At 37.7% G+C, this 24792-nt stretch overlaps 1 protein-coding gene across 3 annotated transcripts in view; it reads right to left on the bottom strand.

Moving 5' to 3' along the window:
* Window positions 1–24792, bottom strand: part of LOC121323075 (schwannomin-interacting protein 1-like) — a 163218-nt gene that overhangs the window by 42089 nt on the left and 96337 nt on the right. The window contains exons 1-2 of one of the 3 annotated variants that reach the window (XM_041263809.1): window positions 7741–8301; window positions 448–1041 (exon numbers count right to left, since the gene is read on the bottom strand). In XM_041263809.1, the coding sequence (XP_041119743.1) occupies window positions 448–1041; window positions 7741–7746 (600 nt within the window). In that variant the 5' untranslated portion in view covers window positions 7747–8301. Of the gene's footprint in view, window positions 1–447; window positions 1042–6549; window positions 6717–7740; window positions 8302–24792 lie in introns of those variants that run through there. The other 2 variants (XM_041263810.1, XM_041263808.1) reach the window with 2 other exon arrangements.

Raw genomic sequence — 24792 nt, 5'->3', positions numbered from 1 at the left:
TGCTTGTTAATCCCTAACATGGTTACGTGCATCAGTGTGTTGAGAATCTCCCTAACCATTAATACAAGCAGTTTGTGACAGCATGAGATCATGTTACAAGAACTCCCAGAGCTATTCTTTGAATCCGAGTACCACAAAACAAGCCTTCCACACCTGTCTAGAAAAACAAATGCTGCTAAGGCAATTCTAAAATTAAAACGGCAACTAAAATGTTATGCCGTCCACAGACAAGGTTATTGCTGTACATTAACAGGCATTTTGGTAAGACTTTTTGATAAAGTTGATAACAAACCGAATGGACTGAAATGTAAACATTGGGAAGATGAAAGGGTGACATCAAAAGTAAAAAAAACAAAAACAAAAAAACAACCAATAAAAAATATCTGGAATGGTGCTTTTGAGATGGATCATGAAGAGATCAGGAGCAGTATTAATGGAAGCACTCACTGAGGTGTAGTTGGGTTTTCCATGGCTCTGGTTTTGTTTGCGCACCTCCTGTTCTCGAAACTGTAATCCAGCAAGATGTTTCTCCAGGGCCTCCCAGTCCATGGTAGGCAGCTGCTGCTCCTCTGTGGCGCAAGTCCCTGAGCTCTCAAGCTGTCTCCAGGATATGACTCCCCCGCCGCTGCCTGTTACCCGCAAGGCCTGCTGGGGCTTTCGAGATGTTTTGTTTGCTTTCAGCCCTGGGTAGCTTGGAACAACATTGCCATTTTGCTTCAGTTCGTCAGGGGCAGTGTCACAGGGAAGCTGGGGAGTGGGGTTTTTGATATCTTGGAGCTCCTCTGCTAAACTCCTGCTGTTTACGGTTTTGGGGTAGCCCTCGTTCTCGGGGTAGTCCTCGTATTCGCTTTCCCACTCCTCAATTACCTTCTTCTTGTACTCTTGATAGTCCTCGTCCTCCTCGTAATCTTCCAGAGTAGCCAAATCCAGGCTGGGAGAGGAGTTGTACTCCGAACATGGCGTTACTTTGTTAGAGTTGGATTCCGAGCTGGAACGACTGCAGGCATCGCTTCCCAAATCCATACCATCCTCCCTGTAATCCTAATAAAGAAAAAAAAAAACACAAATCTAATGAAAACCCAGATCAGTGCAGAAAAAAAAATTGTAATATCCAAGGTTATTCATTCTATGTACACTTATTAACATTGCATGGTCTACAGTGTGGTGCCGTTCCACCACAGTCATTTATAATTATGAAAAAGAACATATCATATTTATTGGAAGTATATAAACGTAGAAATCCAAAAATAGCAAGTTATCAATTCCTGTCTTTTTTTCATTTTCTTTAGTTTGAAGAGCAGGTATCTTTTTAGATTGACACTAGATATTATTGTAATACAACCTTTTATGACACAATTTTTGGATGGGTTATTTGATACAAAAAGATGCTTTTATTTTCTGAAACAATGTTAATGTAACCTTGTGGCAAAGCGTAAGCCTTGCACAATGAAATATGTAGTTTACTGTATGTTTTTGTGTTAATTGTTAATACTGATTTAATTGTTTAGATGCTGTGGCGCTCCACTGGGGACGATTACCCGTCTGCATGGAGCAGCAGCTGAAAGCAATCAGCTGTTCCAGCAGGCAGGTGGGCGTGTCTCAGCGGAGCGTCAGTATAAAAGCATGGCGATCGCTGTGATTGGGCTGCTGCAAGGCCTGCCGTTTTCACGGCACCTTTTGAGTTATAGTTTGGGATATTGTGTTTTATTTTGCACTTTTTGTACAGTTTGCTGTATTTGTCCTCTGTGCGTTACCATCGCTGGTAACGTCACATGACCGCCTTTATTTTACTTTCGTTTTCTGTTTTTGGTAATAAATCCTGTGCGCCTGTGCTGGCGTTTCAACACCACCTCTGTCTCTCTGTATGCTTGAACAGCAGCTACCCACACGCGTGACCCGAGGAAGACCCTGTCGCATATGGATTCCGCTGCACCCTGCCGAAGCAAGGCTAGATGGCTACAGAGAGACAGGAGGAGCAAACCCCTGAAATTTTTTGGGGGGGACAAGGGCAGACCGCAGGTAACCCTGAGGGGCTGCTGAAGGAGAGGGATGGAGCCGCTGTCCTTAAAGGCACTGTGAAGGAGCCGAGACATCCCGCCCGAACGCCAGAGAGGCTGAGGAGGGTCCGTCCCCGAGAGCTGCAGAAGGAGGAGTTCCGGTCCTGGAAGCTGGCGAGGGAGGAGGAGAGACTGCCTGCCCGGACGCCAGCGGGAGGAACTGCCTGCCGAGCGTCAGCGAAGGAGGACCTGTCGTTTGTGGGGGATCGTCTCAGAAGGAGGCAGGGCAATCCTCCGGAGAGGAGCCCCGTGAAGGGACACTGGGTTTAGGGGGTAATAATTGTGGGTGTATTGTTGTTAATTATTGGTATGTGGATAGTGGTTGTATGTGTGTGCATGTTTATTGTTTATAGCGATACTAACGTTGGAGCCTGGTGTCTGGTATGAGGGTATGGAGGTTGCGCCTGGCTCTAATGTTCCCTCCGACCCACCCTTGTGTTTTTTTGTTTGGTCGAATGGACCCCTATGGGTTCCATTCTGAGCGGGAGGATATGTGGCAAAGCTTAAGACTTGCACAATGAAATATGTGTTTATTGTATGTTTTTGTGTTAATTGTTAATATTAATTTAATTGTTTAGCTGCTGTGGCGCTCCGCTGGGGACGATTACCCGTCTGCATGGAGCAGCAGCTGAAAGCAATCAGCTGTTCCAGCAGGCAGGTGGGCGTGTCTCAGCGGAGCGTCAGTATAAAAGCATGGCGATCGCTGTGATCGGGGCTGCTGCAAGGCCTGCCGTTTTCACGGCACCTTTTGAGTTATAGTTTGGGGTATTGTGTTTTATTTTGCACTTTTTGTACAGTTTGCTGTATTTGTCCTCTGTGCATTACCATTGCTGGTAACGTCACATGACCGCCTTTATTTTACTTTTGTTTTCTGTTTTTGGTAATAAATCCTGCGCGCCTGTGCTGGCGTTTCAACACCACCTCTGTCACTCTGTGTGCTTGAACAGCGGCTACCCACACGCGTGACCCGAAGAAGACCCTGTCACAAACCTACACACTATTCTGTGTATGTGGCCCTATCAGAGCAGGGTATTGAACCCAGTAGGTTAGAATAAAAACATGATGTGTTTCAAGTAGTTTTGGGATTTTCTACTAGAAATACTTTAGGTATACTCTAAAAAAAGAGTCTGGGTACTGTTGCAAGTTTCAGTTCAGTTTAGGCAGAGCTTTTAAAAATCCTGATATGAATTCTTTCTTGCTTCTAGTTTGCCAAGCTTTTCATGTTACATAGCGTCATTCAAACTTCTCATATGAATCTGTATGGATAGTATTACTTGCATATTGGTGTCACAATACACAACAAAGCAAACCCCTGTACAAATACTTCTAAAACAAAAATAGCTTATACAGTTCCTATAGAAAGTCTACACCCCCTTTCAAAATTTTCACTTTTTGTTGCCTTATAGCATGGAATTAAAATGCATTCAAATAGTTTTCTTTTTCATTTATCTACACATCCTACCCCACAACTTCCAAGTGAAAAAAATATTTGTAGAAAATTAATTAAAATATTGAAATAGCTTGGCTGGATAAGTGTTCACCCCCCCCTTGTAATAGCAATCCTAAATGATCTCAGGTGTAACCAATCGCCTTCAAAATCACACACCAAGTTAAGTGGCCTGTGCTAAATTGTAGAGATTCACATAATTTCAGGATAAATTCAGCAGTTTCTGTAGGTTCCCTCTGCTGGGTAGTGCATTTCAAAGCAAAGACTCAACCATGAGCACCAAGGCACTTTCAAAAGAGCTCCGGAACAAAGTTGTTGAAAGGCACAGATCAGGGGATGGGTCTAAATAAATATCAAAGGCCTTGAATATCCCTTGGAGCATAGTCAAGACGATTATTAAGAAGTGGAAGGTGTATGGCACCACCAAGACCCTGCCTAGATCAGGCCGTCCCTCCAAACAAGATGACCGAGCAAGAAGAGAGACTGATCAGAGAGGCTAGGCCAATGGCAACTTTGCAAGAGCTACAGGCTTTTATGGCCAAGACTGGTCAAAGTGTGCATGTGACAACAATATCCCAAGCACTCCACAAATCCGGCCTATATGGTAGGGTGGCAAGAAGGTAGCTATTACACAAGAAAGCCCACCTTGAATCCCGTTTGAAGTATGCAAAAAAACACTCAGGAGATTCTGTAGCCATGTGGCAAAAATTTTTGTGGTCTGACAAAACTAAAATTTAACTTTTTGGCCTAAATGCAAAGCGTTATGTTTGGCACAAACCCAATACAGTACATCACCCAAAGAACACCATCCCTATTGTGAAGCATGGTGGTGGCAGCATCATGTTATGGGGATGTTTCTCATCGGCAAGGACTGGGGCACTTGTCAGGATAGCAGGGAAAATGAATGGAGCAAAGAAGAGAAGTCCTTGAGGAAAACCTGCTGCCCTCTGCAAGAAAGCTGAAACTGGGATGGAAGTTCACCTTTCAGCATGACACCGACCCAAAGTACACAGCCAAAGCTACACTGGAGTGGCTAAGGAACAAAACGGCATGACTTGAAGATTGCTGTCCATCAACACTTCCCAAGGAACTTGACAGACAAATATTGCCAAATCTAGGAATGCAAAGTTGGTAGAGACCTATCCCAACAAACTCATAGCTGTAATTGCTGCCAAAGGTGCTTCCACCAAGTACTAACTCAGGGGGGTGGAGACTTATCCAATTATGATCTTTCAGTTTTGTATTTTTAATATATATTTTTTTTCTCAATAAAAACTTTTTTTTCCCCTTAACAGTGTGGAGTATGGTGTGTAGATAAGTGGAAAAAAATCCTCATTTAAATGCATGAAACTCTGAGGCACTGACACAACAAAATGTGAAAAAAGTTCAAGTGGGTGTAGACTTTCTATAGGCACTGTAGTTCCCATGCTGCATTGCCAGTATAAAAATCTTTCACAGTTACTAATATTTTACAGTTTCAGCTAATAACTTGTACTTGTAATCTTTTTGCACGATATATGTAAGTACACAATTGTATCAGGAAAGGGTTAAGGTTACAGTTCGGGTTAGCGTTAGTGGTTCCCAAACTGGTCCTGAGGACCCACTGTGTCTGCTGGTTTTCATTCCAAATGAGATCTCAACTACATAACTGGACCCTTAATTGACCTGATAACTTGCTTAATTAGATCTTTTAAATTGTTTTCAGCGCTTAACAGCTGCATATTTCAAATTAGCTAAAACATTTTATAAGTAACTTGAAATACACATGTAGTTACTTGGGAAACATACATGTATTTTCCAAGTAACTACTATGTAAATACACAGCAATTAGACCAACTCCTTCAAAACAGGATTGGTGCACAATGACAGAGCAGGTGCCTGTCTGTATAATGTGGTCCCGTCGTGAAATAAAGCTCTGCTAATTCTTCACAAACCCGCCCCCAGTTTAACACTTTCTAATACATGAGAGGGGGTGGGTCTGTCCATGCTGATGACTTCATTTCTAGCCATTAGCTGATATTATAAGCATTACCCTAATATATGTAAACACAGAAGGTTCATTTCAGTACGGATGACTCCAGCCCACATCCACCGGATATACTTGTATTGCTTAATGGTATTAAAATAGGACCCAAAGCGCCAGCCCTTCATGTTGACAATGCCTTATGTGCTACAACCGCTTATTCATTCTCTATCACATTTACATTTTTTTTTTTTATTTTTTACAAATGCATAATCAAAACACAACCCTTGGTCTTTTATATGACAAAGTGAATCTCTAAAATCACAAACAGATCATCTTTAGAAACATGGTAAAGAATGACTTGACGAATGCAATAATCAAAGTCTGGTAAGTACCTATTCCCGAGACGACCTCAATTGCTAGAATCCCCTAACCTGTCATCTGACTATGGCCCGAGAACTGTATTGACTCGAGATTAGTGAACATGGCACGCACACACACATGGAATACATACTCCAGCCATATGCTACTGATTAATAATAGAACCTTGGAGTTTTTTAAGTGCACACCGTAGGTACATCACATCCTCTGTCGCCGCTTTCTGAGGAAGCGAAGGAGTGCCAAAAACAACCTCTGTGATGTAAAATAAACTCGAGGAAGTAAGAACTTGGTTTTCTAATTAATCCCGCGTCCAGCGATAGTCACATTCTTACCAGAAAAGAGCCGTTACACTATATGCCCATAAAAAAATGAAATACTTTCCAGCAGATACCAACCACCGACACCCAAGCAAACAATAGTTCACATACCAATTACACCCCTCTCTGAATCACATTTCAAAAAGCTTCAGGAATTGCAATACTGTATTAATAGACCTATACGGTAGCCTGCGGTGATGTCAATAACACAAAGAGACCGCTTTAGGGTCATTACACGTAAAAATAACACAAATAAATACATGAACTACCCGTTTAAAACAGGGCCACCGTAACAGACAATACCGGCATTTTAATAAGGCTGTCGCAGTACTTGACAAACGCACACTGCTACATTGTGCTATGACTATGTAACTTGCAACTTACCAAACATGTTCATTTGGAAAGCGTTCCAACAGCAGAAGACTGGATTTGTTATGTATTAAGAAACGTAGCGAGTACGTGATCGTACAACTATAGAAAACTAAACTATAAATAGATGCTTGCAAATGGAATCAGGTCGGGTTTCCATAGACAAGAGACAGCCCGCTGGCGTAAAGTGTTATTCAGAGAAAAGCCGTGGGAATCCAGTTTAAACCTACGGTTGCTCTTTTTCTTAAAAGGGCAACGACTCAAACTAGAACATTCAAAACAAGTAATTGTGATACAAACACGAATTATATCAAACCACAACAAAAAGACAAATGCTTTTCTACATGCAATCGTACACTCGCGCAGTGCGACCCAAAGTATTCATTTTTTGATGGTTTACACCATAGGTTAGATAAAATAACTAAAAAGCCTAAGCATAATACGTGCTAAATAACACAACCATCTTAATCTCAAGCATTAAATTCAGCAGAGGTTTATTTAACCACGTTTTTCCTCACTCGTGTAAAATGGTTTTAAGATGTCATTTTTTTACGCCAGCTCTGTAACATCCTTCCGATTTGTGTGATGTCCGCATGTTCTGGTAGGTGTTAATATAATTTCTTACAGCAGTGTCTCGAAGTGGTAAGCTATAGTTTTAGTGTAGTAGACAGTTTTAAGAAGCAGTACCATCCTTTACCCAGGGCTTCAAAAAATAAATGCATAAATAAATAAATAAATAAATGTGATATCCGTTTTGTGATAAGAGGAATTCTGGAACAGCATAATATTAAATACCTTGTCCTTCAAATCAATATCGGTAAACACATATAGTCAGCAAACAAATCAATCAATCAATCAATCATTTACAACTTAAATGTAATCAGGTTATACGAAGCCTCCTTGTTTATAACACAGGTTAAAAACTACCAGTAACCATTTTTTTTTAAATCTAACTACCGGTACAGTTTCAACGGGCTTTTTAGATGCAGTTGCCTTATAACAGATCAATTTCTGAAACTACCTGTGCAAACAGAAACGATGAAACTGAATCAGTTGAATTCCTGTTTGGAACTGCATCCTAAAAACTCATAATACGGTCTATGAAACATGCTTCTTGAAATCAGAACAGCGCTGAACAGTTAACACACAAATCGTCTGCGGGCTGCTTAAGACGACAAACAAATGTATTTCCCATTTAATACTTACTGTCATGGTGTCTTACAGATTCCACTTGTCAAGACATTTTCAAAAACGATGAATATAATGAAACAACTGCCACTATAAAATATTACAAAAACAAGCCGGTACGATGTTATGAACGCCTATGCTATTTATTATCATCGCCTCGCTTGCTTTTTTTTTTTTTTTTCCCGATTGGAGCCCAGCCCTCTACAGTACTGCCGTACACCCTGCACTCTGGAGCTTGCTCAAAAATAGACTTAAATTGAAATCTCTTGGCTTCAAACATCCAGGCTTTCCATCTCTTCAGCAGGTATCAAAAGCCGACACAACAGAAATCACTGACAGTGTGTTTTCTTCCCCGTGTAATCCTCTGGTTTTCGCTGAAAACACTATCTCCTAGTTATATACACCAGCTTCTGCACATCATTTGAATCGGCCTTAACCCTCAAACCTACTTTTGGATCAGGCAGGAATGTGACTGAACCAACCCTTTTGCAAAAAGCCCAGCCTATTGCCCTTGCTGACCTTGTAATAGGTAATGGGGTGGTGGATGCCTAATGTGAATTATTCATTACACATCCTCTTTTTAAGGTTTTTTTTTTTTTAAGTCAATAAGATTATATGAAATGTTTTTGTTCTGCAGGTTTTTCGTTCTGTTTTGGTTTATTTTCAAAATCCAGGGTTTTTCAGTAAGACAGCTGCCAAAGACTATTCTGTCACATATATGTATCACTCTCCAGCTACTGTGTATTCACAGCAGCACTCGCCAGTGGCTCCAGTGCTTCAGCACTGTACTGATGAAAGAGTTGCATCACATTCAGTACTTCGTGCACAGATACGCAGGTTTGAGGAAAGGGAGGTTTCGATATTAACAGGAGGTTAAGGGACAGAGGAAGAAGGGGTGAGGGGGCTGCCCAAAATAAATTCAAGCACCACTGCCTTATTGTGTCTTCAGGGTCGAACCGCGTCACTGCCAGCAAAGATTATGAGTAATCTTAGAGGAAACGGCTGGTTTGTTAATGACGTTAAGAGATCGTTTAAGGGGGGTAGATAATTTCACTCTCTAGTGCAAGTATAGCAGGCTGCCTCACAATAGCATGCCAACTGAGAGCTTTCTTTGTTACCACATATCGTTGATATATAAATACAAAGACATGTGCTTCTTTCAAAAGACTCAACATTGCCCTCTAGTATTTTTTCATTTATACCGTTACTGAAATCTTAGCTGGTGTATTTCTTATACTGTTCACATGCAGTCTACAAATAGGTAATCGTGATTTTACATGTTTACACTTTGCAATTCCAAATGCGAATCAAATGTATGCAAATTATGTACGTTTTTATGTATGTATGTACAGCTATGGCTAAGTGTTGCATCACCTAAAAGTTTAGGATTGAGTCGTCGTCGTCGTCGTCGTCGTCGTCGTCATCATCATCATCATCATCATCATCATCATCATCATCATCATCATCATCATCATCATCATCATCATCATCATTATGAGGATGTGTGGTCCAATGGTTAAAGCAACAGGCTTGTAACCAGGAAGTCCCTGCTTCAAATCCCAGTTCAGCCACTGATTCATTGTGTGACCCCGAGTAAGTCACTTAACCTCCTTGAACTCCGTCTTTTGGGTGAGATGTTCTTGTAAGTGCCTCTGTAGCTGATGCATAGTTCACACACCCTAGTCTAAAGTGGTTTGTGATGGTGGTCCACTATGATAGGTGCTATAAAAATAAAAAATATATATATGATTTCCATTATGAGAGTAGGTGTTAAAACTTCATGCTGATTTGAACTTGGCTCTCACCAGGATAAGCACCTAATATGACCTATCTATCCATTTGCATTTCCTTCCATCTGATGATGTCTATATCCTTCTGCCTGTTGTTGATGGCTGAAGTATGATGCTGGCTCCAGGGATCAGCTTATTTTGCACAATTAGTGTATTATATTGGACAGTGCAACGCTTTTGGCCGTGTGTATGTATGTATGTATATATGCATGCATGCATGCATGCATGTATGTAAGTATTTATGGGAGTTTGTTTGTATTAACATTTGTCCATACCAGTATAGCATCAAAACAGATAACTAGACCAATTTACATCACTGTAGAACTCTGTCTAGAAAGAGTTATATAAGCACCTCCCTTCCTCCTTTGATAATCACCAGGCAACTACTTCCACAGAACATTCCCTCTTTACAATCATTTCCGAGAGCCCTAGAAGCCATTTCAGGTTATGCTCAGAGGAATGTGATGTTTATTAATTCATAATCACATCTAGCAATTGCCTGTCAACAGGAGGCTAATGCATTTCTTCAGCCTCACCTTTTCCTTTTGAACATAAGCTTTGATAATTGCTGTAGTATTTACATATATTTAGCTGGAAAGACCCACCTCTAAATCATGTGTTGATTGTTATAACAAAACAGATTTTGTGATAGAAACAGATTGTTTCTACAAGCTACAGTACCTGCCAACAATCTTGATTATAAAAGGCAAGCATTGTGCTATGTAATGCTGTTACACAGTATTATCCTACATACATAACATATACCTTACATATGAAAACTATCTTTGTCTTTTGTGTCTTTTTTTTTTACCACTGAATTGTAGCATTTATCATAATAATATTTTGTAAAGCAGATATCTCCCTGGTTACAGTCAATACACATCGACAGATAGGGACCTACAAATCTCAGCTGTAAGACCTGGCTGTCCATTACCCACTAGATATTTTTTTGCTCAGCTGAAAATGACTGGGTGCAAAAAGTAACATTTTGATAAATGTAGAATTTCTCTGCTTACTACTACTGTACCTATTTATTTCAACAATTGACCGAAGTAAAGGATTGAAGCTGTCCACCTGTCAAAAATCTCTCTACACTTGATGAAAAATATTCCAGATATATTGACCTTGAAGCCCCTAAGGGTCTTAATGGAAACGGGCAGATACTGTACAGCACAGAAATACGCAGTGCCAGACTTAATCCCTTTGCAAAATCTAGCACCCAATTCAATTTGCTTTATTTATTTTTTATTTTATTTCTTTTACAGGAAAAATAATTCAGAAAAATAAATGGAATGATTTAAAATACACAGATATACTAAAAGAAAGTTCAAACTAAACGTTAAGAAAATAAAGTTTAACCAAATCCAAGCGTATAGGTCAGAGGTGTCCAAAGTTGGCTTTTCCAGTTCTGGTCTTTGTTACAACCCTGTTCTATCAATTTTGAATTAAACCTTCATCCCTACCCTGTAGTTAATTATATAATTTTACCTGTTAAACCTGGACTGGAATTGCCATTCAGCACTGGGATTGGATGCCCTTGAATTGGTTCTTTATTGCATTCTTTCTGAATGAATATCAAATAATGTTATGCAAATTGTACAAATCATGTTTCACAATGTCAACAACAGGCCACAACAAAATTTAATTTGCATGACAAAGAACACAAAGAACACTTGGCAGTACACTTAATACATGCTTTAGTCAGCAAGACTGCCAAACATTCATACAGTTTTATAAAAAAGATGTTCCAATGGGAGTGTGTGGGTTTAATAGAATGCCTCCTGGAAGAATCCCAGGAGAGGCATGGCCTGACACTTTTAATAAATCGTTAATATTTGGACTGTTGGGGGTGCAAGCTTAAGTTGCTGATATTAGCATCAACATATTTCATTTGGGAATTGTTCTCCTTTGCTGTACAGTGGGGAAGTATTTGACATTGACTCTAAGATACAACCAGACTCCTAGACATGTAGACATTAGCACCTAGAGCAGTGGTTCCCACTTGTAGTCCTTGAGTAAACTCCAGGTGGTCTGCAAATAACTCCCAAAATTTGGATAGGCAGTTGTGCAAAAACCCATTTCTACACAATCACACAGTTGTGCTACTACAATATGTACTACAAAGTAACACAACACACAGCATTAACCACATTATATATCATTATAATATATGTATGTAGTCTGCAGTTATCCACTTTATCTGCTTTCTTTTATTACTGGTGTGTTTATAAATTAATATACAGTGCCGTTAAAAAGTATTTGCCCCCTGTTGTCTGATTTTCTGCATTTTTGCATGTTTTTCACATTAATTTGGTCAGATCTTTTTGTGGGTTGAAGTAGTATATAGAGGGAGTCTGAGAGAAAAAATGACACCAAAGTTTGGTGCTTCTTTCATTTGTTTGGTGTGCAAGGTAATCAAACATGCAATCTTCAGGTGGGAAAAAGTTATTGCCCTCCTAGTTAACGCAACCCAATTAAAGGGATAATTAGGGTCAGCTGTTTGAATACTTTGGTTAACAATCAGGCCTGATTTGGGCCAGCCCTGCCCAGTATAAATCTGACTAACTTTGGCCCTTACAAATAGAGTGAAGTTGTCAGCACACAGGCTCTAGAGGCACATCATGCCACGATCAAAAGAAATTCCTGAAGACCTCTGGAAAAAAAAAAAAAAATTGTTGATACCTATCTGTCTGGAAAGGGTTACAAAGCAATTTCTAAGGCTCAGAGGCTCCACTAAACCACAGTCAGAGCCATATTGTCCAAATGGAGAAAGTTTGGGACAGTACTGAATCTTCCCAGGAGTTGCTGTCCTGCCAAAATCTCTCCAAGAGCAAGGCATAAAATCGTCCAGGAAGTCACAAAGAACCCTAGAACAACATCCAGGGATCTGCAGGCCTCTCTCGCCTCAGCTAAGGTTAGTGTTCATGACTCCACCATCAGAAAGACACTGGGCAAAAATGGGATTCATGGCAGAGTAGCAAGGCAGAAACCACCGCTTACCAAGAAGAACATGAATGCTCGTCTCAAGTTTGCCAGAAAGCACCTGGATGATCCTCAAGAGTTCTGGAACAGTGTTCTATGGACAGATGAGTCAAAAGTGGAACTTTTTGGCCAACACGAGCCCCGTTATGTCTGGCAAAAACCAAATACTGCCTTCCACAGTAAGAACCTCACACCAACTGTCAAGCATTGTGGTGGTAGTGTCATGATTTGGGGTTGCTTTGCTGCATCAGGACCTGGACGACTTGCCATCATTGAAGGAACCATGAATTCTGTTCTATTTCAGAGAATTCTACAGGAGAATATCAGGCCATCCATCCATGAGCTGAAGCTGAAGCGCAGCTGGGTTTTTTTGTTATTTTTGTGTTATTTTTTCACTCAGGGTCCCTTTTATCTAATATTAGATTTTGATTGAAGAGACATTCCGTGTCAAAAAGATGCAAAAAATCAGACAGGGGGCAAATACTTTTTCACAGCACTATATATTACAGCTCCCTTTGATGCAATACTAAGCATTAACTTAAATAGATTTCCAATGTGAAATAAATCCTAACTAAATAACTGTAACACATTATGAAGCCACATTTGTCTTGTCAAAATGACAGACTTCTTTTTTTTTTTAACCAACATTGTTTAAACAAACAAAATTTACTAGCAGTCATGTAAATGCATATCTTTCTGATCTGTGATGATTCTACTGCTTGTTTTCACTGTTCAGGAAAAAAAAAAAACAACAACAACAAAAAAAAAAAAACGGCTGTCTCACCTTTTTTGGTCTGCATAAAAGTAATGCAATGTATTGAATATTCCTAACTCACTCAGTTGGAACGACTAAATCAAAACCAAATAAATAAATAAATAAATAACCATTAAAAAGTTTTAGCACTTTATTTGCAGCAATATAAAATGTGCTACGGGGTTGCCAGGGACAGGAATAACACTATTCCATATTATAAGTTTTTAGAGAGGTTAGCTGCATATAGTAATAGAAGTTAATATGAAACAAAAAGAGACTATATTTGTTGCTTGACTTGAACTGTACCGTAGATCTATTCCATCTCCATGTAATTATATGGGTTTATTCAGACAGGTTTAATATCTCACAAGATTATACCAAAGAAAAATTCTCTTAACACTACTTCTGGAAATACTCTCCAATCATTAACATTTTTTCTAATTGCTTCCCACCCTCCTCTTCGTATTCTGGTGTGTTTTGTATATGTATATGACTGAAGTCGGCAACTCAGTGAGTGCAATACATAGTATTAGAAACGTTGCAGGGACCAGCACTGGTATTTACATTTACTGGAGCTAAGGATGACCCAGTGCCCCAAGGCGTTATTTGTCAGGAGGTTTTGTCAAACGGAACTTAAACCTTAAACACTGAGATGCCATTTAAGCATTCAGAATATGAAAAAATTTAACTTTTATTAACAACCAAAATGCAAACTTTTCCTTCATTAACTTTCAATGCACAAAATGACAACATTTGTTGATGAACTGGTAGCGAAGATTCAGGCCCAGGGATCTCTTAAGTTAGCTACGTTATATAAATACTCTACTTTCTACATTTACTTATACATATACGCCTACAAATTAGTTTCAAAATGCTGTTGTGAAAGCATGTGTGGCAAGGGGTCCTTAGGAAAAATCCAAACACCAAGGTGGTCCCTGAAAAAGGTTGGGAACCACTGATTTAGATATCACTAATAGTGTCTACTTCTTGGTTATGTGGTAAGTTAAAGGATTTTCAGGCATCAAATATCCTACTCTACAGCATATTAGGTGGCTTTATTAGGAGGCAGTGTGGTCCAGAGGATAAAGTCCAGGACTTGTAAATAGAAGGTCAACTATTCAAATCCCACCACTGTCATTGACTGATTCACTGTGTGAGTTTGAACAAGTCACTTAACCTCCTTGTGCTCTATCCTGCAGATGAGATTTTAAATCAATTTAAGTGACTCTGCATATAATGCACAGTTCACAGCCTACCTCTGTAAAGCACTTTGTGATGGTGATCCACTATGAAAGGTGCTATATAAAAATAAAGACTTTAAAAAAAAAAAGCTATATCATAGACCTTGAAAATCAGCTGCATGACTTTATACCTCCAGCCTGTGCAAGAAAGGTATTAAGAAAAATATTTATGCAATTAAAATATACATTTTTAAATATATAAAATATAATCAAACTGTTATGTCCTGTTAGCAGAATGTAACATTTATGTTAAGAAATCAGTTGTTTCTCTCTAGCTTTATAATATTTCACTTGTTTTATTTTGCACTTGGTCCTGTATACCATGTCAACTTTGAAAACCCTGACCATGACCCTGAACATGTATTCTTTTAATGTCATATTAACCAGATGTTGGTAAAATCCGACTGCATCCTTATGTCTCCTACTTCTCTGGTCATTAATTATCTGCTAGTAGGATAAAACAAGTATATTGACTTAGCATACATTTTTGTTGAATATACAGGTTCCAGTAATAATAATAAAAACCTCCATGCCTTAAATGTTAATACATCCCGTAATATATCCCTCTTGTTGTGTAGAATCACACATTCAGACAGGGGTGTCTAAAGTTGGCCCTTCCAGTCGTGATCTTTGTTCCAACCCTGTTCTAAGTTGTTTGAGTGAACCAATTAAACTTCCATCCAGACCCTAAAGAGGTTATTCGTCAAACTGTAGTTGTTAAACCTGGAGTGGAATGGCTCTCCAAGACTATGATTGGACACCCCTGTGTTAGGCCATTTGAGGTAGATAGAAATCTTTTGCAAGGGAATATTGATCGCTCCATTACTAACAATCCAATTAGAGCTGCCCATGGTTTTGCCACATACCTTCCCATCTGAACAGTAAATGTGTGGAGGAAATCTGACACTACAGCACAGCAGGTGGAATCTTTTACACACACAGAGTGACTGCTTTTAAAAGCAAATGAATGGAAATCCGACAGTACACCGGTTATGCACAGTATTTTCAAATCAACTCATGTTGCATTAACAAGACAAGAGAAAGACATTAAAAATGAATAACCTGCCTTCCAACTTTATAATGCTAATCAATTATTAAATTAGACTTGACTGGCATGCTGGAAAGACATGCATACAAACACCAGACCAAACAGACTCTCAGGGTCGGTCCTAATGTCTTCGGAGGCAGTTGAATTAACAAAGTCATGCATTATACTGGAAGTTATTGTTACCAATTTCGGCTGAGGATGGTACTCGCTTGTACCAGTTAAACTGAAGCCTAGAAACTCCTAATTCTCTTCCACTACTATTGCTGCTCAAGATTCAAATCAAAATGAAGGTTTACCAGAGACATTTCATCTCTACCTGGTTACAAGAAACACTGCAACAGTATTGTAGAGCCCCTTTAATGAATGAATGCACTGCAATCTCAAGGCACTGAGCACTGATCAGACACTAATGATTGTACTTGATCAAAAGAAGTCTTTACTGAAGTTTTGAAGTACCAGAGTGAACCACACATGGGGATTTTTAGACAGAGTCAATAATAACAATATGGGTGTGTAATTACTAAAGGCCTTGTATTGAGAGTGGCACAGCAAATTGATGACCTCAGCAAAGGGAACTAAGAGAGTCATGTTGCAAATATAATGAAGACCTTTCAGAACCGTGCAGTATATGGAAGAGTGGGATTTCAAACAAACATATGGGCCAAATTAAGCTAAAATACAGTTTGAAATTTGGAAGACCTTTATAAAAACCACCTTCTTTAGAACAGTTGACATTTTACAGACCATGGATCTATATATTTACAACTGTGGATTTTAGAGACTGTAGATAAACCAACATCAGAAACAGCACATGTTCATTTTATTATGCCTGTTTACAATCTTTAAATATTTACTTTTTGAGAATCTAGTCTGCTTTTTTGTTTGTTTGTTTGTTTAAATTTAATAAATAAACCACACATTTATAATGTGTCTGATCTTTCAGCATAGAGATGGTCTTACAGCAGCATTTATTTGCACAGAGGCACATTTTTTGCATGCAAATGAACTACTCTAATAAGCTATTTTGGCATAACGGTTTAATTTGCATGAAGCGTAAAAGGGCTCTGCACATTTCTCTAAATTGAATTTTTGATTCACTTTTTATCTGCATTTTGAAATTTGAATGAACACTGACTCTGTGTCTTGATGAAGACGTAGGACTGCTAGTAAGTGTTCACTCCTTTTGTCTTTATTCCTTCTTAAAGCTGCCCATGCATACTGTACAATAACTTTTCTATGGTGTTTTGTCCTAGTCACATCATGATGATTTACAGGTTTTTGGTGGCAATGGTATAGCATACTATTAACTGGCTTGTATCAGCTGCAGCCTAAGCAGAACAATATAGCAGGTGATGATAGATTCAGACCTTCAGTTAGAAATTAATGCTTCATCACAGCTTTAAGATTCTTCTAAAAGAGGTGTCCTTATCAGTGTGGCCATATTTAGAAGAGAGTTACGTCTGAGAAAGAGCAATGAACATGATCTGATGAATAGTCACATATAGGTTCTGCAATTATATGTCTCTGATACTGAACACTGGACTTAGTCAGTAATTTTAGGATTTTTCACAGTTAAAGAAAGTTAATTTCCAATCAGCAGAGTCTGAAGTGCTTTGAGGAGGCGTTTGTGTTAGCAGTGCAAAAATGCACCATCCACATTTTTTTACACACCCTCAAAAGAACAGCAGGGTGTTAACCACGATTCACTGGCTAATTTCCCCATAACAATCAAATAAATAAACAAGTAAACAAACAAAAACCTTCACATTTGAACACCCTAAGCTGAGGCAGCTGGAACAACAGCTGACAATGGACAATGGCACAATGGAATTCTGTTAAATGAACAATTAAACCTGTTCATAAAGGATTAAGGACATTGCTTTTGGTTTTAAAAAAAAATCACTTGTCACTTATTCTTGGGTGCCTCTTGACATCACTAATTTCCAAAAATGTATCTATATTTAATTTAGTTCAATGGTCACTTCGACTAAATTACAGTACATTCAAAGAATGAGTCAAAATCTGTATATACTGCGATAAACCCAACGTCATGAAGGGCTACACTGTTTAAACATCAGCACCACTTTCACTCCAGCTCCACTGAATGAAACTGACACTACCTTGTAATTTCAAAGGGCCTGTCTATATCTTTTTCGACAAAACTGACAGTCTTTCTGATTATATCGATACTATACTTTAACTTGATATTCATCTCCGCTTGCTAAAAAACAAACAAAACAAAAAAAACAACAACAACTTTATCTGTCTTTTAAAAAACAAATCAAACTGTCCAAAATGACTATTGTTTTGAATTGCAATTTATTTTCATGTTCAGTTCACAAGTCTCTCTTCTAAATCTCAAAACCCACAGCCTTTCACTTGCAATTTAGTGACAGATTCTACTGGCTGGCACCCAAATAAAATGAAGGTGTGTCTGAAACATTTGTTGCATAATTTCTCTAACTTTTGGGTTGGTCATCTGCTTACTTCCTTGTAGGCTCAATTCACCTAAAGTTAGCACTTAAATACATTTTGCATCTATACGCTTAACAGAACTTATTTGTACACAGAAGTTTTGCTCCTGTGCATGATTGCTGTACAGGTATGTGTACAGGTAGGTATTGCTGGGAAACATTTGTTTTATATAATTGTATTTTTATACCTATTGCTTTTAAGATGTTCTATGCATATGCTGTATATACTTTATTGTTTATATTTTACATGCAATATGGTCATAAAGATCTTTATCATGAAACAGATCAATAACTAACGACTTTTCCCCTCAATATACAATAGGCATTTTACACACACTGTGATAACAGGTAGAGTGAAATAAATGATCTGCAGTTTGTTCTTAGTGACAACCTTTTGGTTAGGATGATTGGATATCATTTAGAAATTACAAGTGGTATAAAAAGTCACAGGGGGACTGGGAAGTAACTACTGTTCAATGAAATGTCATTTTATTCAGAGACGTTGGAACAGTGTACAGTGAACAAACTTGTGTTGAAAGACAGTCCCCAAACATGATATCAAGCAATGTATTAGTGCTGTGCTTTTGCTACATATTGACTAAATTATTACTTTAATACTGAAGATACACCAGCTTTTGTTTTCTTGGGTTTTTAATATCAAGTTAAACTCACAGTTACTGGAATCACAATCTTGAAAAAGTCTTCTTTTGATTGCATGTTTCAAATTGCATTCATCTATTTGAATTCAGTCATAGTTCTCCTCTCTCGGGAGCACTTACAAGTTTCAGCTATTAAAATATAATATGAGCGATGCTGTATCACAGTTCAGGCTGACTGATGAAGTTCCCTACTGTTTTAAAGTGTAGAACGGGGATATAATGGGCAAGGGATTGATGGTCAAGAAAATAAAGCACTGCTAACACTAGGAATAAAGTTCTAGACTAGTGAAAAACAAAGCTGCAACACATGATGTAGGAGAGTGTTGGTATTACAGATAGAGGTTTGCAGATACCTGTAAATATTAATAACATGATCATCTTTGAAAAGACATTGCAAGGACATGACAACTGTCAACTCCAGAGAGAAAGATAAAGATTGCCTCTAAGTACATTAAACAATTCCAGGAAGGCAATTGAATCGAGGGTCAGCAGGTTCCAAGTCCAATACTAATTCCATTTTAAAATGGCAATCTGCCTACATTTCTGCACCCAGAGTAATTTCAATTGTGATTTAAAAACTCACCTTAACAGAAAAAAAACTGAATCTTTCTTAACTCTATTTCTTTTAAAATGTGTACAATATTGCATACCCAACATTCTCTGATCCTTTTCTTATAAAATACAGATGGTGTAGCTTCTGCAACTTGTTACACACATGTGGAAAGAAACTTAAATCAACCTATAAAAATCAATGAGCCATTCTAAAGTGTTAATAAAGTTTACTAGTGGATCTGCAATGCAGCAGTACTACAAGTGGAGTTACTATACAGCAGACCTACAGACTTAAAGAATACAATAACCAACAGGGGGTACACTGGGGAGAAACGATTCAGCTGGCAGGATTGTGTATCTCATTGTTTTTCTGTTTCCACTAGGTTATTCTTTGAAAGGCAAAGAAACTCTTGTTTAAAATATAGAATCAGTAATACTTATTCAATGGGCTTGACCAGCTGCACCACAGGATTTCAAAGGCTTTTGCAGAATCAACTAGCTGCTTCATGTTTTGAAGGAATCCTAGATTGATAAAGCCTCTAGATTGAATATCAGATCCACCCACGTAAGGCAAGAAAGCACATTGCTGTGCATACAGCCTTGGAACCAGATACTGGCATATAGAAGTGCAGAAGCTATCTCCATTTCAGTTCCACAGTTCTAAAAAAAAAAAAACCTGTCATAAGTTACTGCAAAATGTAAATGCTCCCCATGCATGAAGTACAACTCACATTGTGTAAGATGAAACAATCATCAATGTCACCACCTGTCACAATTCCAAAACTATATAAGGCTGATTATTTTTCACAAATAATTAGTTCTAGTGTCATGTTTCCAAATTTGTAATATAAACAGGCTTTGGGAAAGGATTATGGGAGCTGGCCCCAAGCTATCGAAGTTAGGCACCAGCCTTTAGTTCAAGGGTTATTTAGCCATTCGCTGTTCCAGGATTGTTTCTTAAAAGCCACATTTTCAATCACATCTTTTTGGCTTATTTAATTAAGGCTCATGTGATATGCTGTGGGGGTCATTTTTAATTACAGCTAAAATGAAACATTGTTACAAGATGATCAGCTTGCTTCAATTCCTATAGACAATTCATCTGTTTCATAAAATATTTCATTATCTTAAAAAATGAATAATTTGATATCTTGTTGGAAACTTCCTCAAGGCCACATGTGTGTTTTTTACACATCATGCGGATATATACATTGTATTGCAGTCAGATGTCTAGAACTCGGGGAAGAGTATTTTTTTAGATTGCTGATTTAAACCTGATAAAACACATAAGGGAGCACTTTGACAGAAAAAGCCAAAACCTAGCAGTGCAGAACAGAACAATTGCAAAATCTATCAGAATAGGTAGGGGCTAATGCAGACTCTCAGCAAATTCAATCTGTGGTAAAAAAAAATAATAATAATAAAATAAAATAAAGAACAAGAAACACTTCAAAATACTTTTTTTTAAGCTGGATATGAAAAACAAAATCTACTAAAACCTTGTATAAAAACAATCATGTACTTTAAAAGCTTGTAATCAGTAGGGCATATTATGTGATCTCAAAACAGCATAATTTTTTTAGAAGGGCACTTAACCCTTGCTTTCAACCTCTATTCTTTCAGGGAAGTTGGAAGTTTGGAAATCTGCTGTGAAATCTGTTCTCTGCAATGACTCTTTTGTGAAACATTAGTAATGTCTTCAATCCTCTATGCGGAAACACCTACCAAACAAATATAATAATTATCTACAGTATCTGATCTACTGTCTAGCCCATCGTGATTGGTACTGACTTGATATATTACAGAATACAGGCCAAGGATTCCACTAGCAGGACCCTTAATCAGTGTTGTGTGGGACAGCCAATTTACACGAAAGTGTGTACGGTTCAGCTGTAGCCAAAGATTTTGCATCACCCTATAGAATTAAGACATACAGTCAAATGAAACCTACTGAATAATGTTACAGTGACATATTGAATTCCATACTGCTTTGTAGTTTTCCATATACTTAACAAAAAACTGACAGAAATTGAAAAATGTGACATTTTGAGATCTAACATGAAATACTGTACTGCTATTACACCTTTTGGTAGACTTTTGTGATATAATTTTGTAGTTTCTTTGATTGCATAATATTAAATAAAAGATCTAAATTATGTCCATATGTATATGTTTTTTGTGCCTCAATCTTAAAATCCTAGGTGATGCAAAACCTTTGGCCATAGATGGTAAGTGTTTCCAATTCTACATCCTAACCTCCACTGCATTAACCCATTAATAGAGACATAAAACGAAACAACTAGTGCCCAACTATGGGATGCAGTTAGAAAGAAGCATTTAAAACATGATTCCACACTTGATGTAAAGCCAGGGAAGACATGTAGGATAAGCTGGTCTTGCAAGAGCACAGAGACTTTTAGACAAGATTCCAATAATGATAGAAACGGTCTGTCTGCAATAGTATCTAATTCACTTTTGGATACGGGATGAAGCCCAAAGAATTAATTACCTATCAGCCTTTTTATTTATTTCTACTAGATAGTCTACATCTACTAGAAATGGGACTACTATAAATGTGAATGTTATATCCTAAATTGAAGTCTGTGGTCAACTTAGACATACAGACATTTACTTATTTACACAGTATCCCTTATATACATATGTTATCTTACAATTTAATTGCAGCTATTTTCCAAAAGAATCAATAGAACCTGTTTCTATTCTAAGTTGGAAATTAGACATTAGCGACATACAACATGTGTTATGAACTCTGATACTGACACTGTCTCATCCATGGATCTGTCTTTGACAAAGTCTAATTACATTCTTCCTTAAAAATTCAGAAAGCAGCAGTCTAACAATTTGTACAGCAGTCAAACAGTGTTGTGGTGGATTGGAGTCATAATTAGGCTCTTAGGTGCATCTAGGCTAAAACTAAAAAGATGTTACATAAGCAAGGGTGCTGGAATAGGTTTCTTTGAAATGCAGGTTCTGTACAGTAAATTAATGTTATCATTAAAATAAAACACTCACTGTCTAAAATAAAACACTCACCCCCAAATCATCTGGTCTGTGAACTTCTTCACAAGGACAATTGTATATACCTGCTATACATTTCATGGTTTGCTTTTTGTAGATCAGGCTTCTTCTATTTCAGTGTTACAGTAAACCGATATTGTTTTGAACTTGCCTCAAGGCAAACACGATCGTGTCTCCAGGCTTTTGACTTCTGTGTCCAAAGGTAGAAAGCTCCTTGGATGATTACATGGAAAAACTAAGAGATAAATCTTTAGGTCTTAAAGAGTACCCTTTGCATTCCATGAAGATGACAATTTGTTCAATGTTTACGTGACGCCAGTATTGTTATAATGTTCTTTTAAAGGTATAGGGCCCCTATACAGTTTGGCAAATAAAAAGAATGTACACACCATATTGTACATAGTTGACTAGGTTACTCTCACAAAAGTGATAACAAAGTTATCATAAGCTGGCTAGACTGTGCTTCCCTCATTGGTACTGGTGTAGAAATAGGAATGAGGCAACTACTACAGTATATCAGCTAACAGATCAAGAAGCTTTACAGAATCCCACAGCAGCTGAGCATCAATACTACACATAATGTAGCAAATCCGCTTTCAAAACTGTCAATCAAATTTTATAACAGGGACTCACAATTCTTACTGCTCTTATTCGAAACAATTCAAATCATTCAAACAAGTTGCATGGGCATTATGGCAGCAAGTTCATGCAGAGCTGCCCAACTACATCAGTTGGACTTTTGTTTTCATGAATACTTATAAGGATCTTGTAGAGACAGACAACCCCCACAAGGCAAAAAGATCTTTCTTGGGTCATTTTTATGATATTGATCATGTCAAATATTGTCAAACCTCCCTCGTATCTCTCCTACAATCATACATGCAGTCAGTGAGTTGTTTTTGTTGGACATGGCTACATCTGGTTTTGTAGTGCTCTAGTTCAGAGGCTCAGTTGGGTTCTCCAAGTTTAAATATAAATAGCTTCTAAAGTAACTTCAAGGTTAAGTAGTAATGTGGGCACCCCTGTGTTGTCAGTCACTAAAGCAACAAAGCAAATACACTGAATACTAGAAGTTAAAAAAAAAAAAAAAACATTCAAACTATATAAATCAAGAGCTCATCCCATTAAATAAGCTGTCAGTGAAATATGACCTGGTATACTCTTTGGGCTTTTCAGTCAAGGCAATGACTATCCTTGTTCATTTTTGTATTGTTATCCCTCAAGCAGGTTGAGAATTCTTCCTAGACAACGCTTCTGGGTGTTGAATGTGCTGCCAGCATTAACTATTCAATGTACAATTGTGGTTCAGTCTAAAAAAAATGTTTTATTTGCGCAGGATTATGTGCAGTCTAACAGAATGGAAATTGCTCACACTATGTGATTTGGCTCACACAAAGATAACATTGTAACTCCTGGCTACATCACTTCGCCCTCAATGTGTGGATATGCTGCAGTTGTTGCATTGATAGTTTAATAAAAAAAGATGTTTAATTTAGAGTATCATGGGATTGACAGAATTAAAAATGCCAACCTTTACCAGCTATCTATAGTCATTCAATTTCACTCACTATGGCTTATTTTATGGATATGATCATCTCAATTTGCACCACTCTGCTCACCATACTTTACTTACTTACTGTTTAAACAATCAGTAATTCATTTATAAATATGTTATGAAGACTGTTATATACTTAATTAGGCAGTGATCAATATCTTATTATAATTTATTATATTATCTATATTTTATTATCTAGCAGACATTATATATTATAATAATAATAATAGGCTATAGCAATACTGTGTTATAAGAACATCTAGCAAGACATGTATAGGATGCCTTACCATTACATGACAAGAAATATTAAGTGTTATGGTGCTATTCTGGGTTACTTTCATTTACAAAAGTAAAATGATTAAATTGCGTAAAATAAAAAATTGTGCTGTATTTATTTAATTTGGCAGAGGGTAACATATTCAAATATTAACATAGCTGTAATTCTTTTATTTGGCAGCAGTAACATCCCATGAGAGCAACAGGATTAGAAGTGACAAAGCAATACTTTCACTGGAAAAAAAAAAAAAAAAAAAAAAAAACTAAATTCTTATAGTTTTCTTAGTACTGGGATACTGCACCTCAAAGCTACATATTTACAACGTGCTAAATTCTACAGTTCAAAGATTAAAGTAAATCAATTCCAAGACCATTTTTATGGTCAGAGTTGGCAAACTAATCCTATGCATAAACCATGGCAAACATTTATGGTATTTGAATAAAATCCCATACTGTCCATAGGACCCTGGCTGCCTTTCTGCAGAACTCTGAATTAGAGCAAGTAGTGAATCGAATTTATGTTTTTAAAGTATTATCTAATGTCTAAAGGGTTGATTCAATTACATAAAGGAAATTCTTAAAATGACTGTCTTGGACCTCACTCCTCCCAGTCTTAATAATAATGAAAGTGTAATCAAGCAAACTCAAGGTTGATTAAGAAGCTCAGAATGTAAGTGCCTATCAGAACAGGATTCATTTT

Source organism: Polyodon spathula, chromosome 11 (genome assembly GCF_017654505.1).
Source record: "Polyodon spathula isolate WHYD16114869_AA chromosome 11, ASM1765450v1, whole genome shotgun sequence".
NCBI classification, from domain to species: domain Eukaryota; kingdom Metazoa; phylum Chordata; class Actinopteri; order Acipenseriformes; family Polyodontidae; genus Polyodon; species Polyodon spathula.
This window is presented reverse-complemented; position numbering and strand designations above follow the sequence as displayed.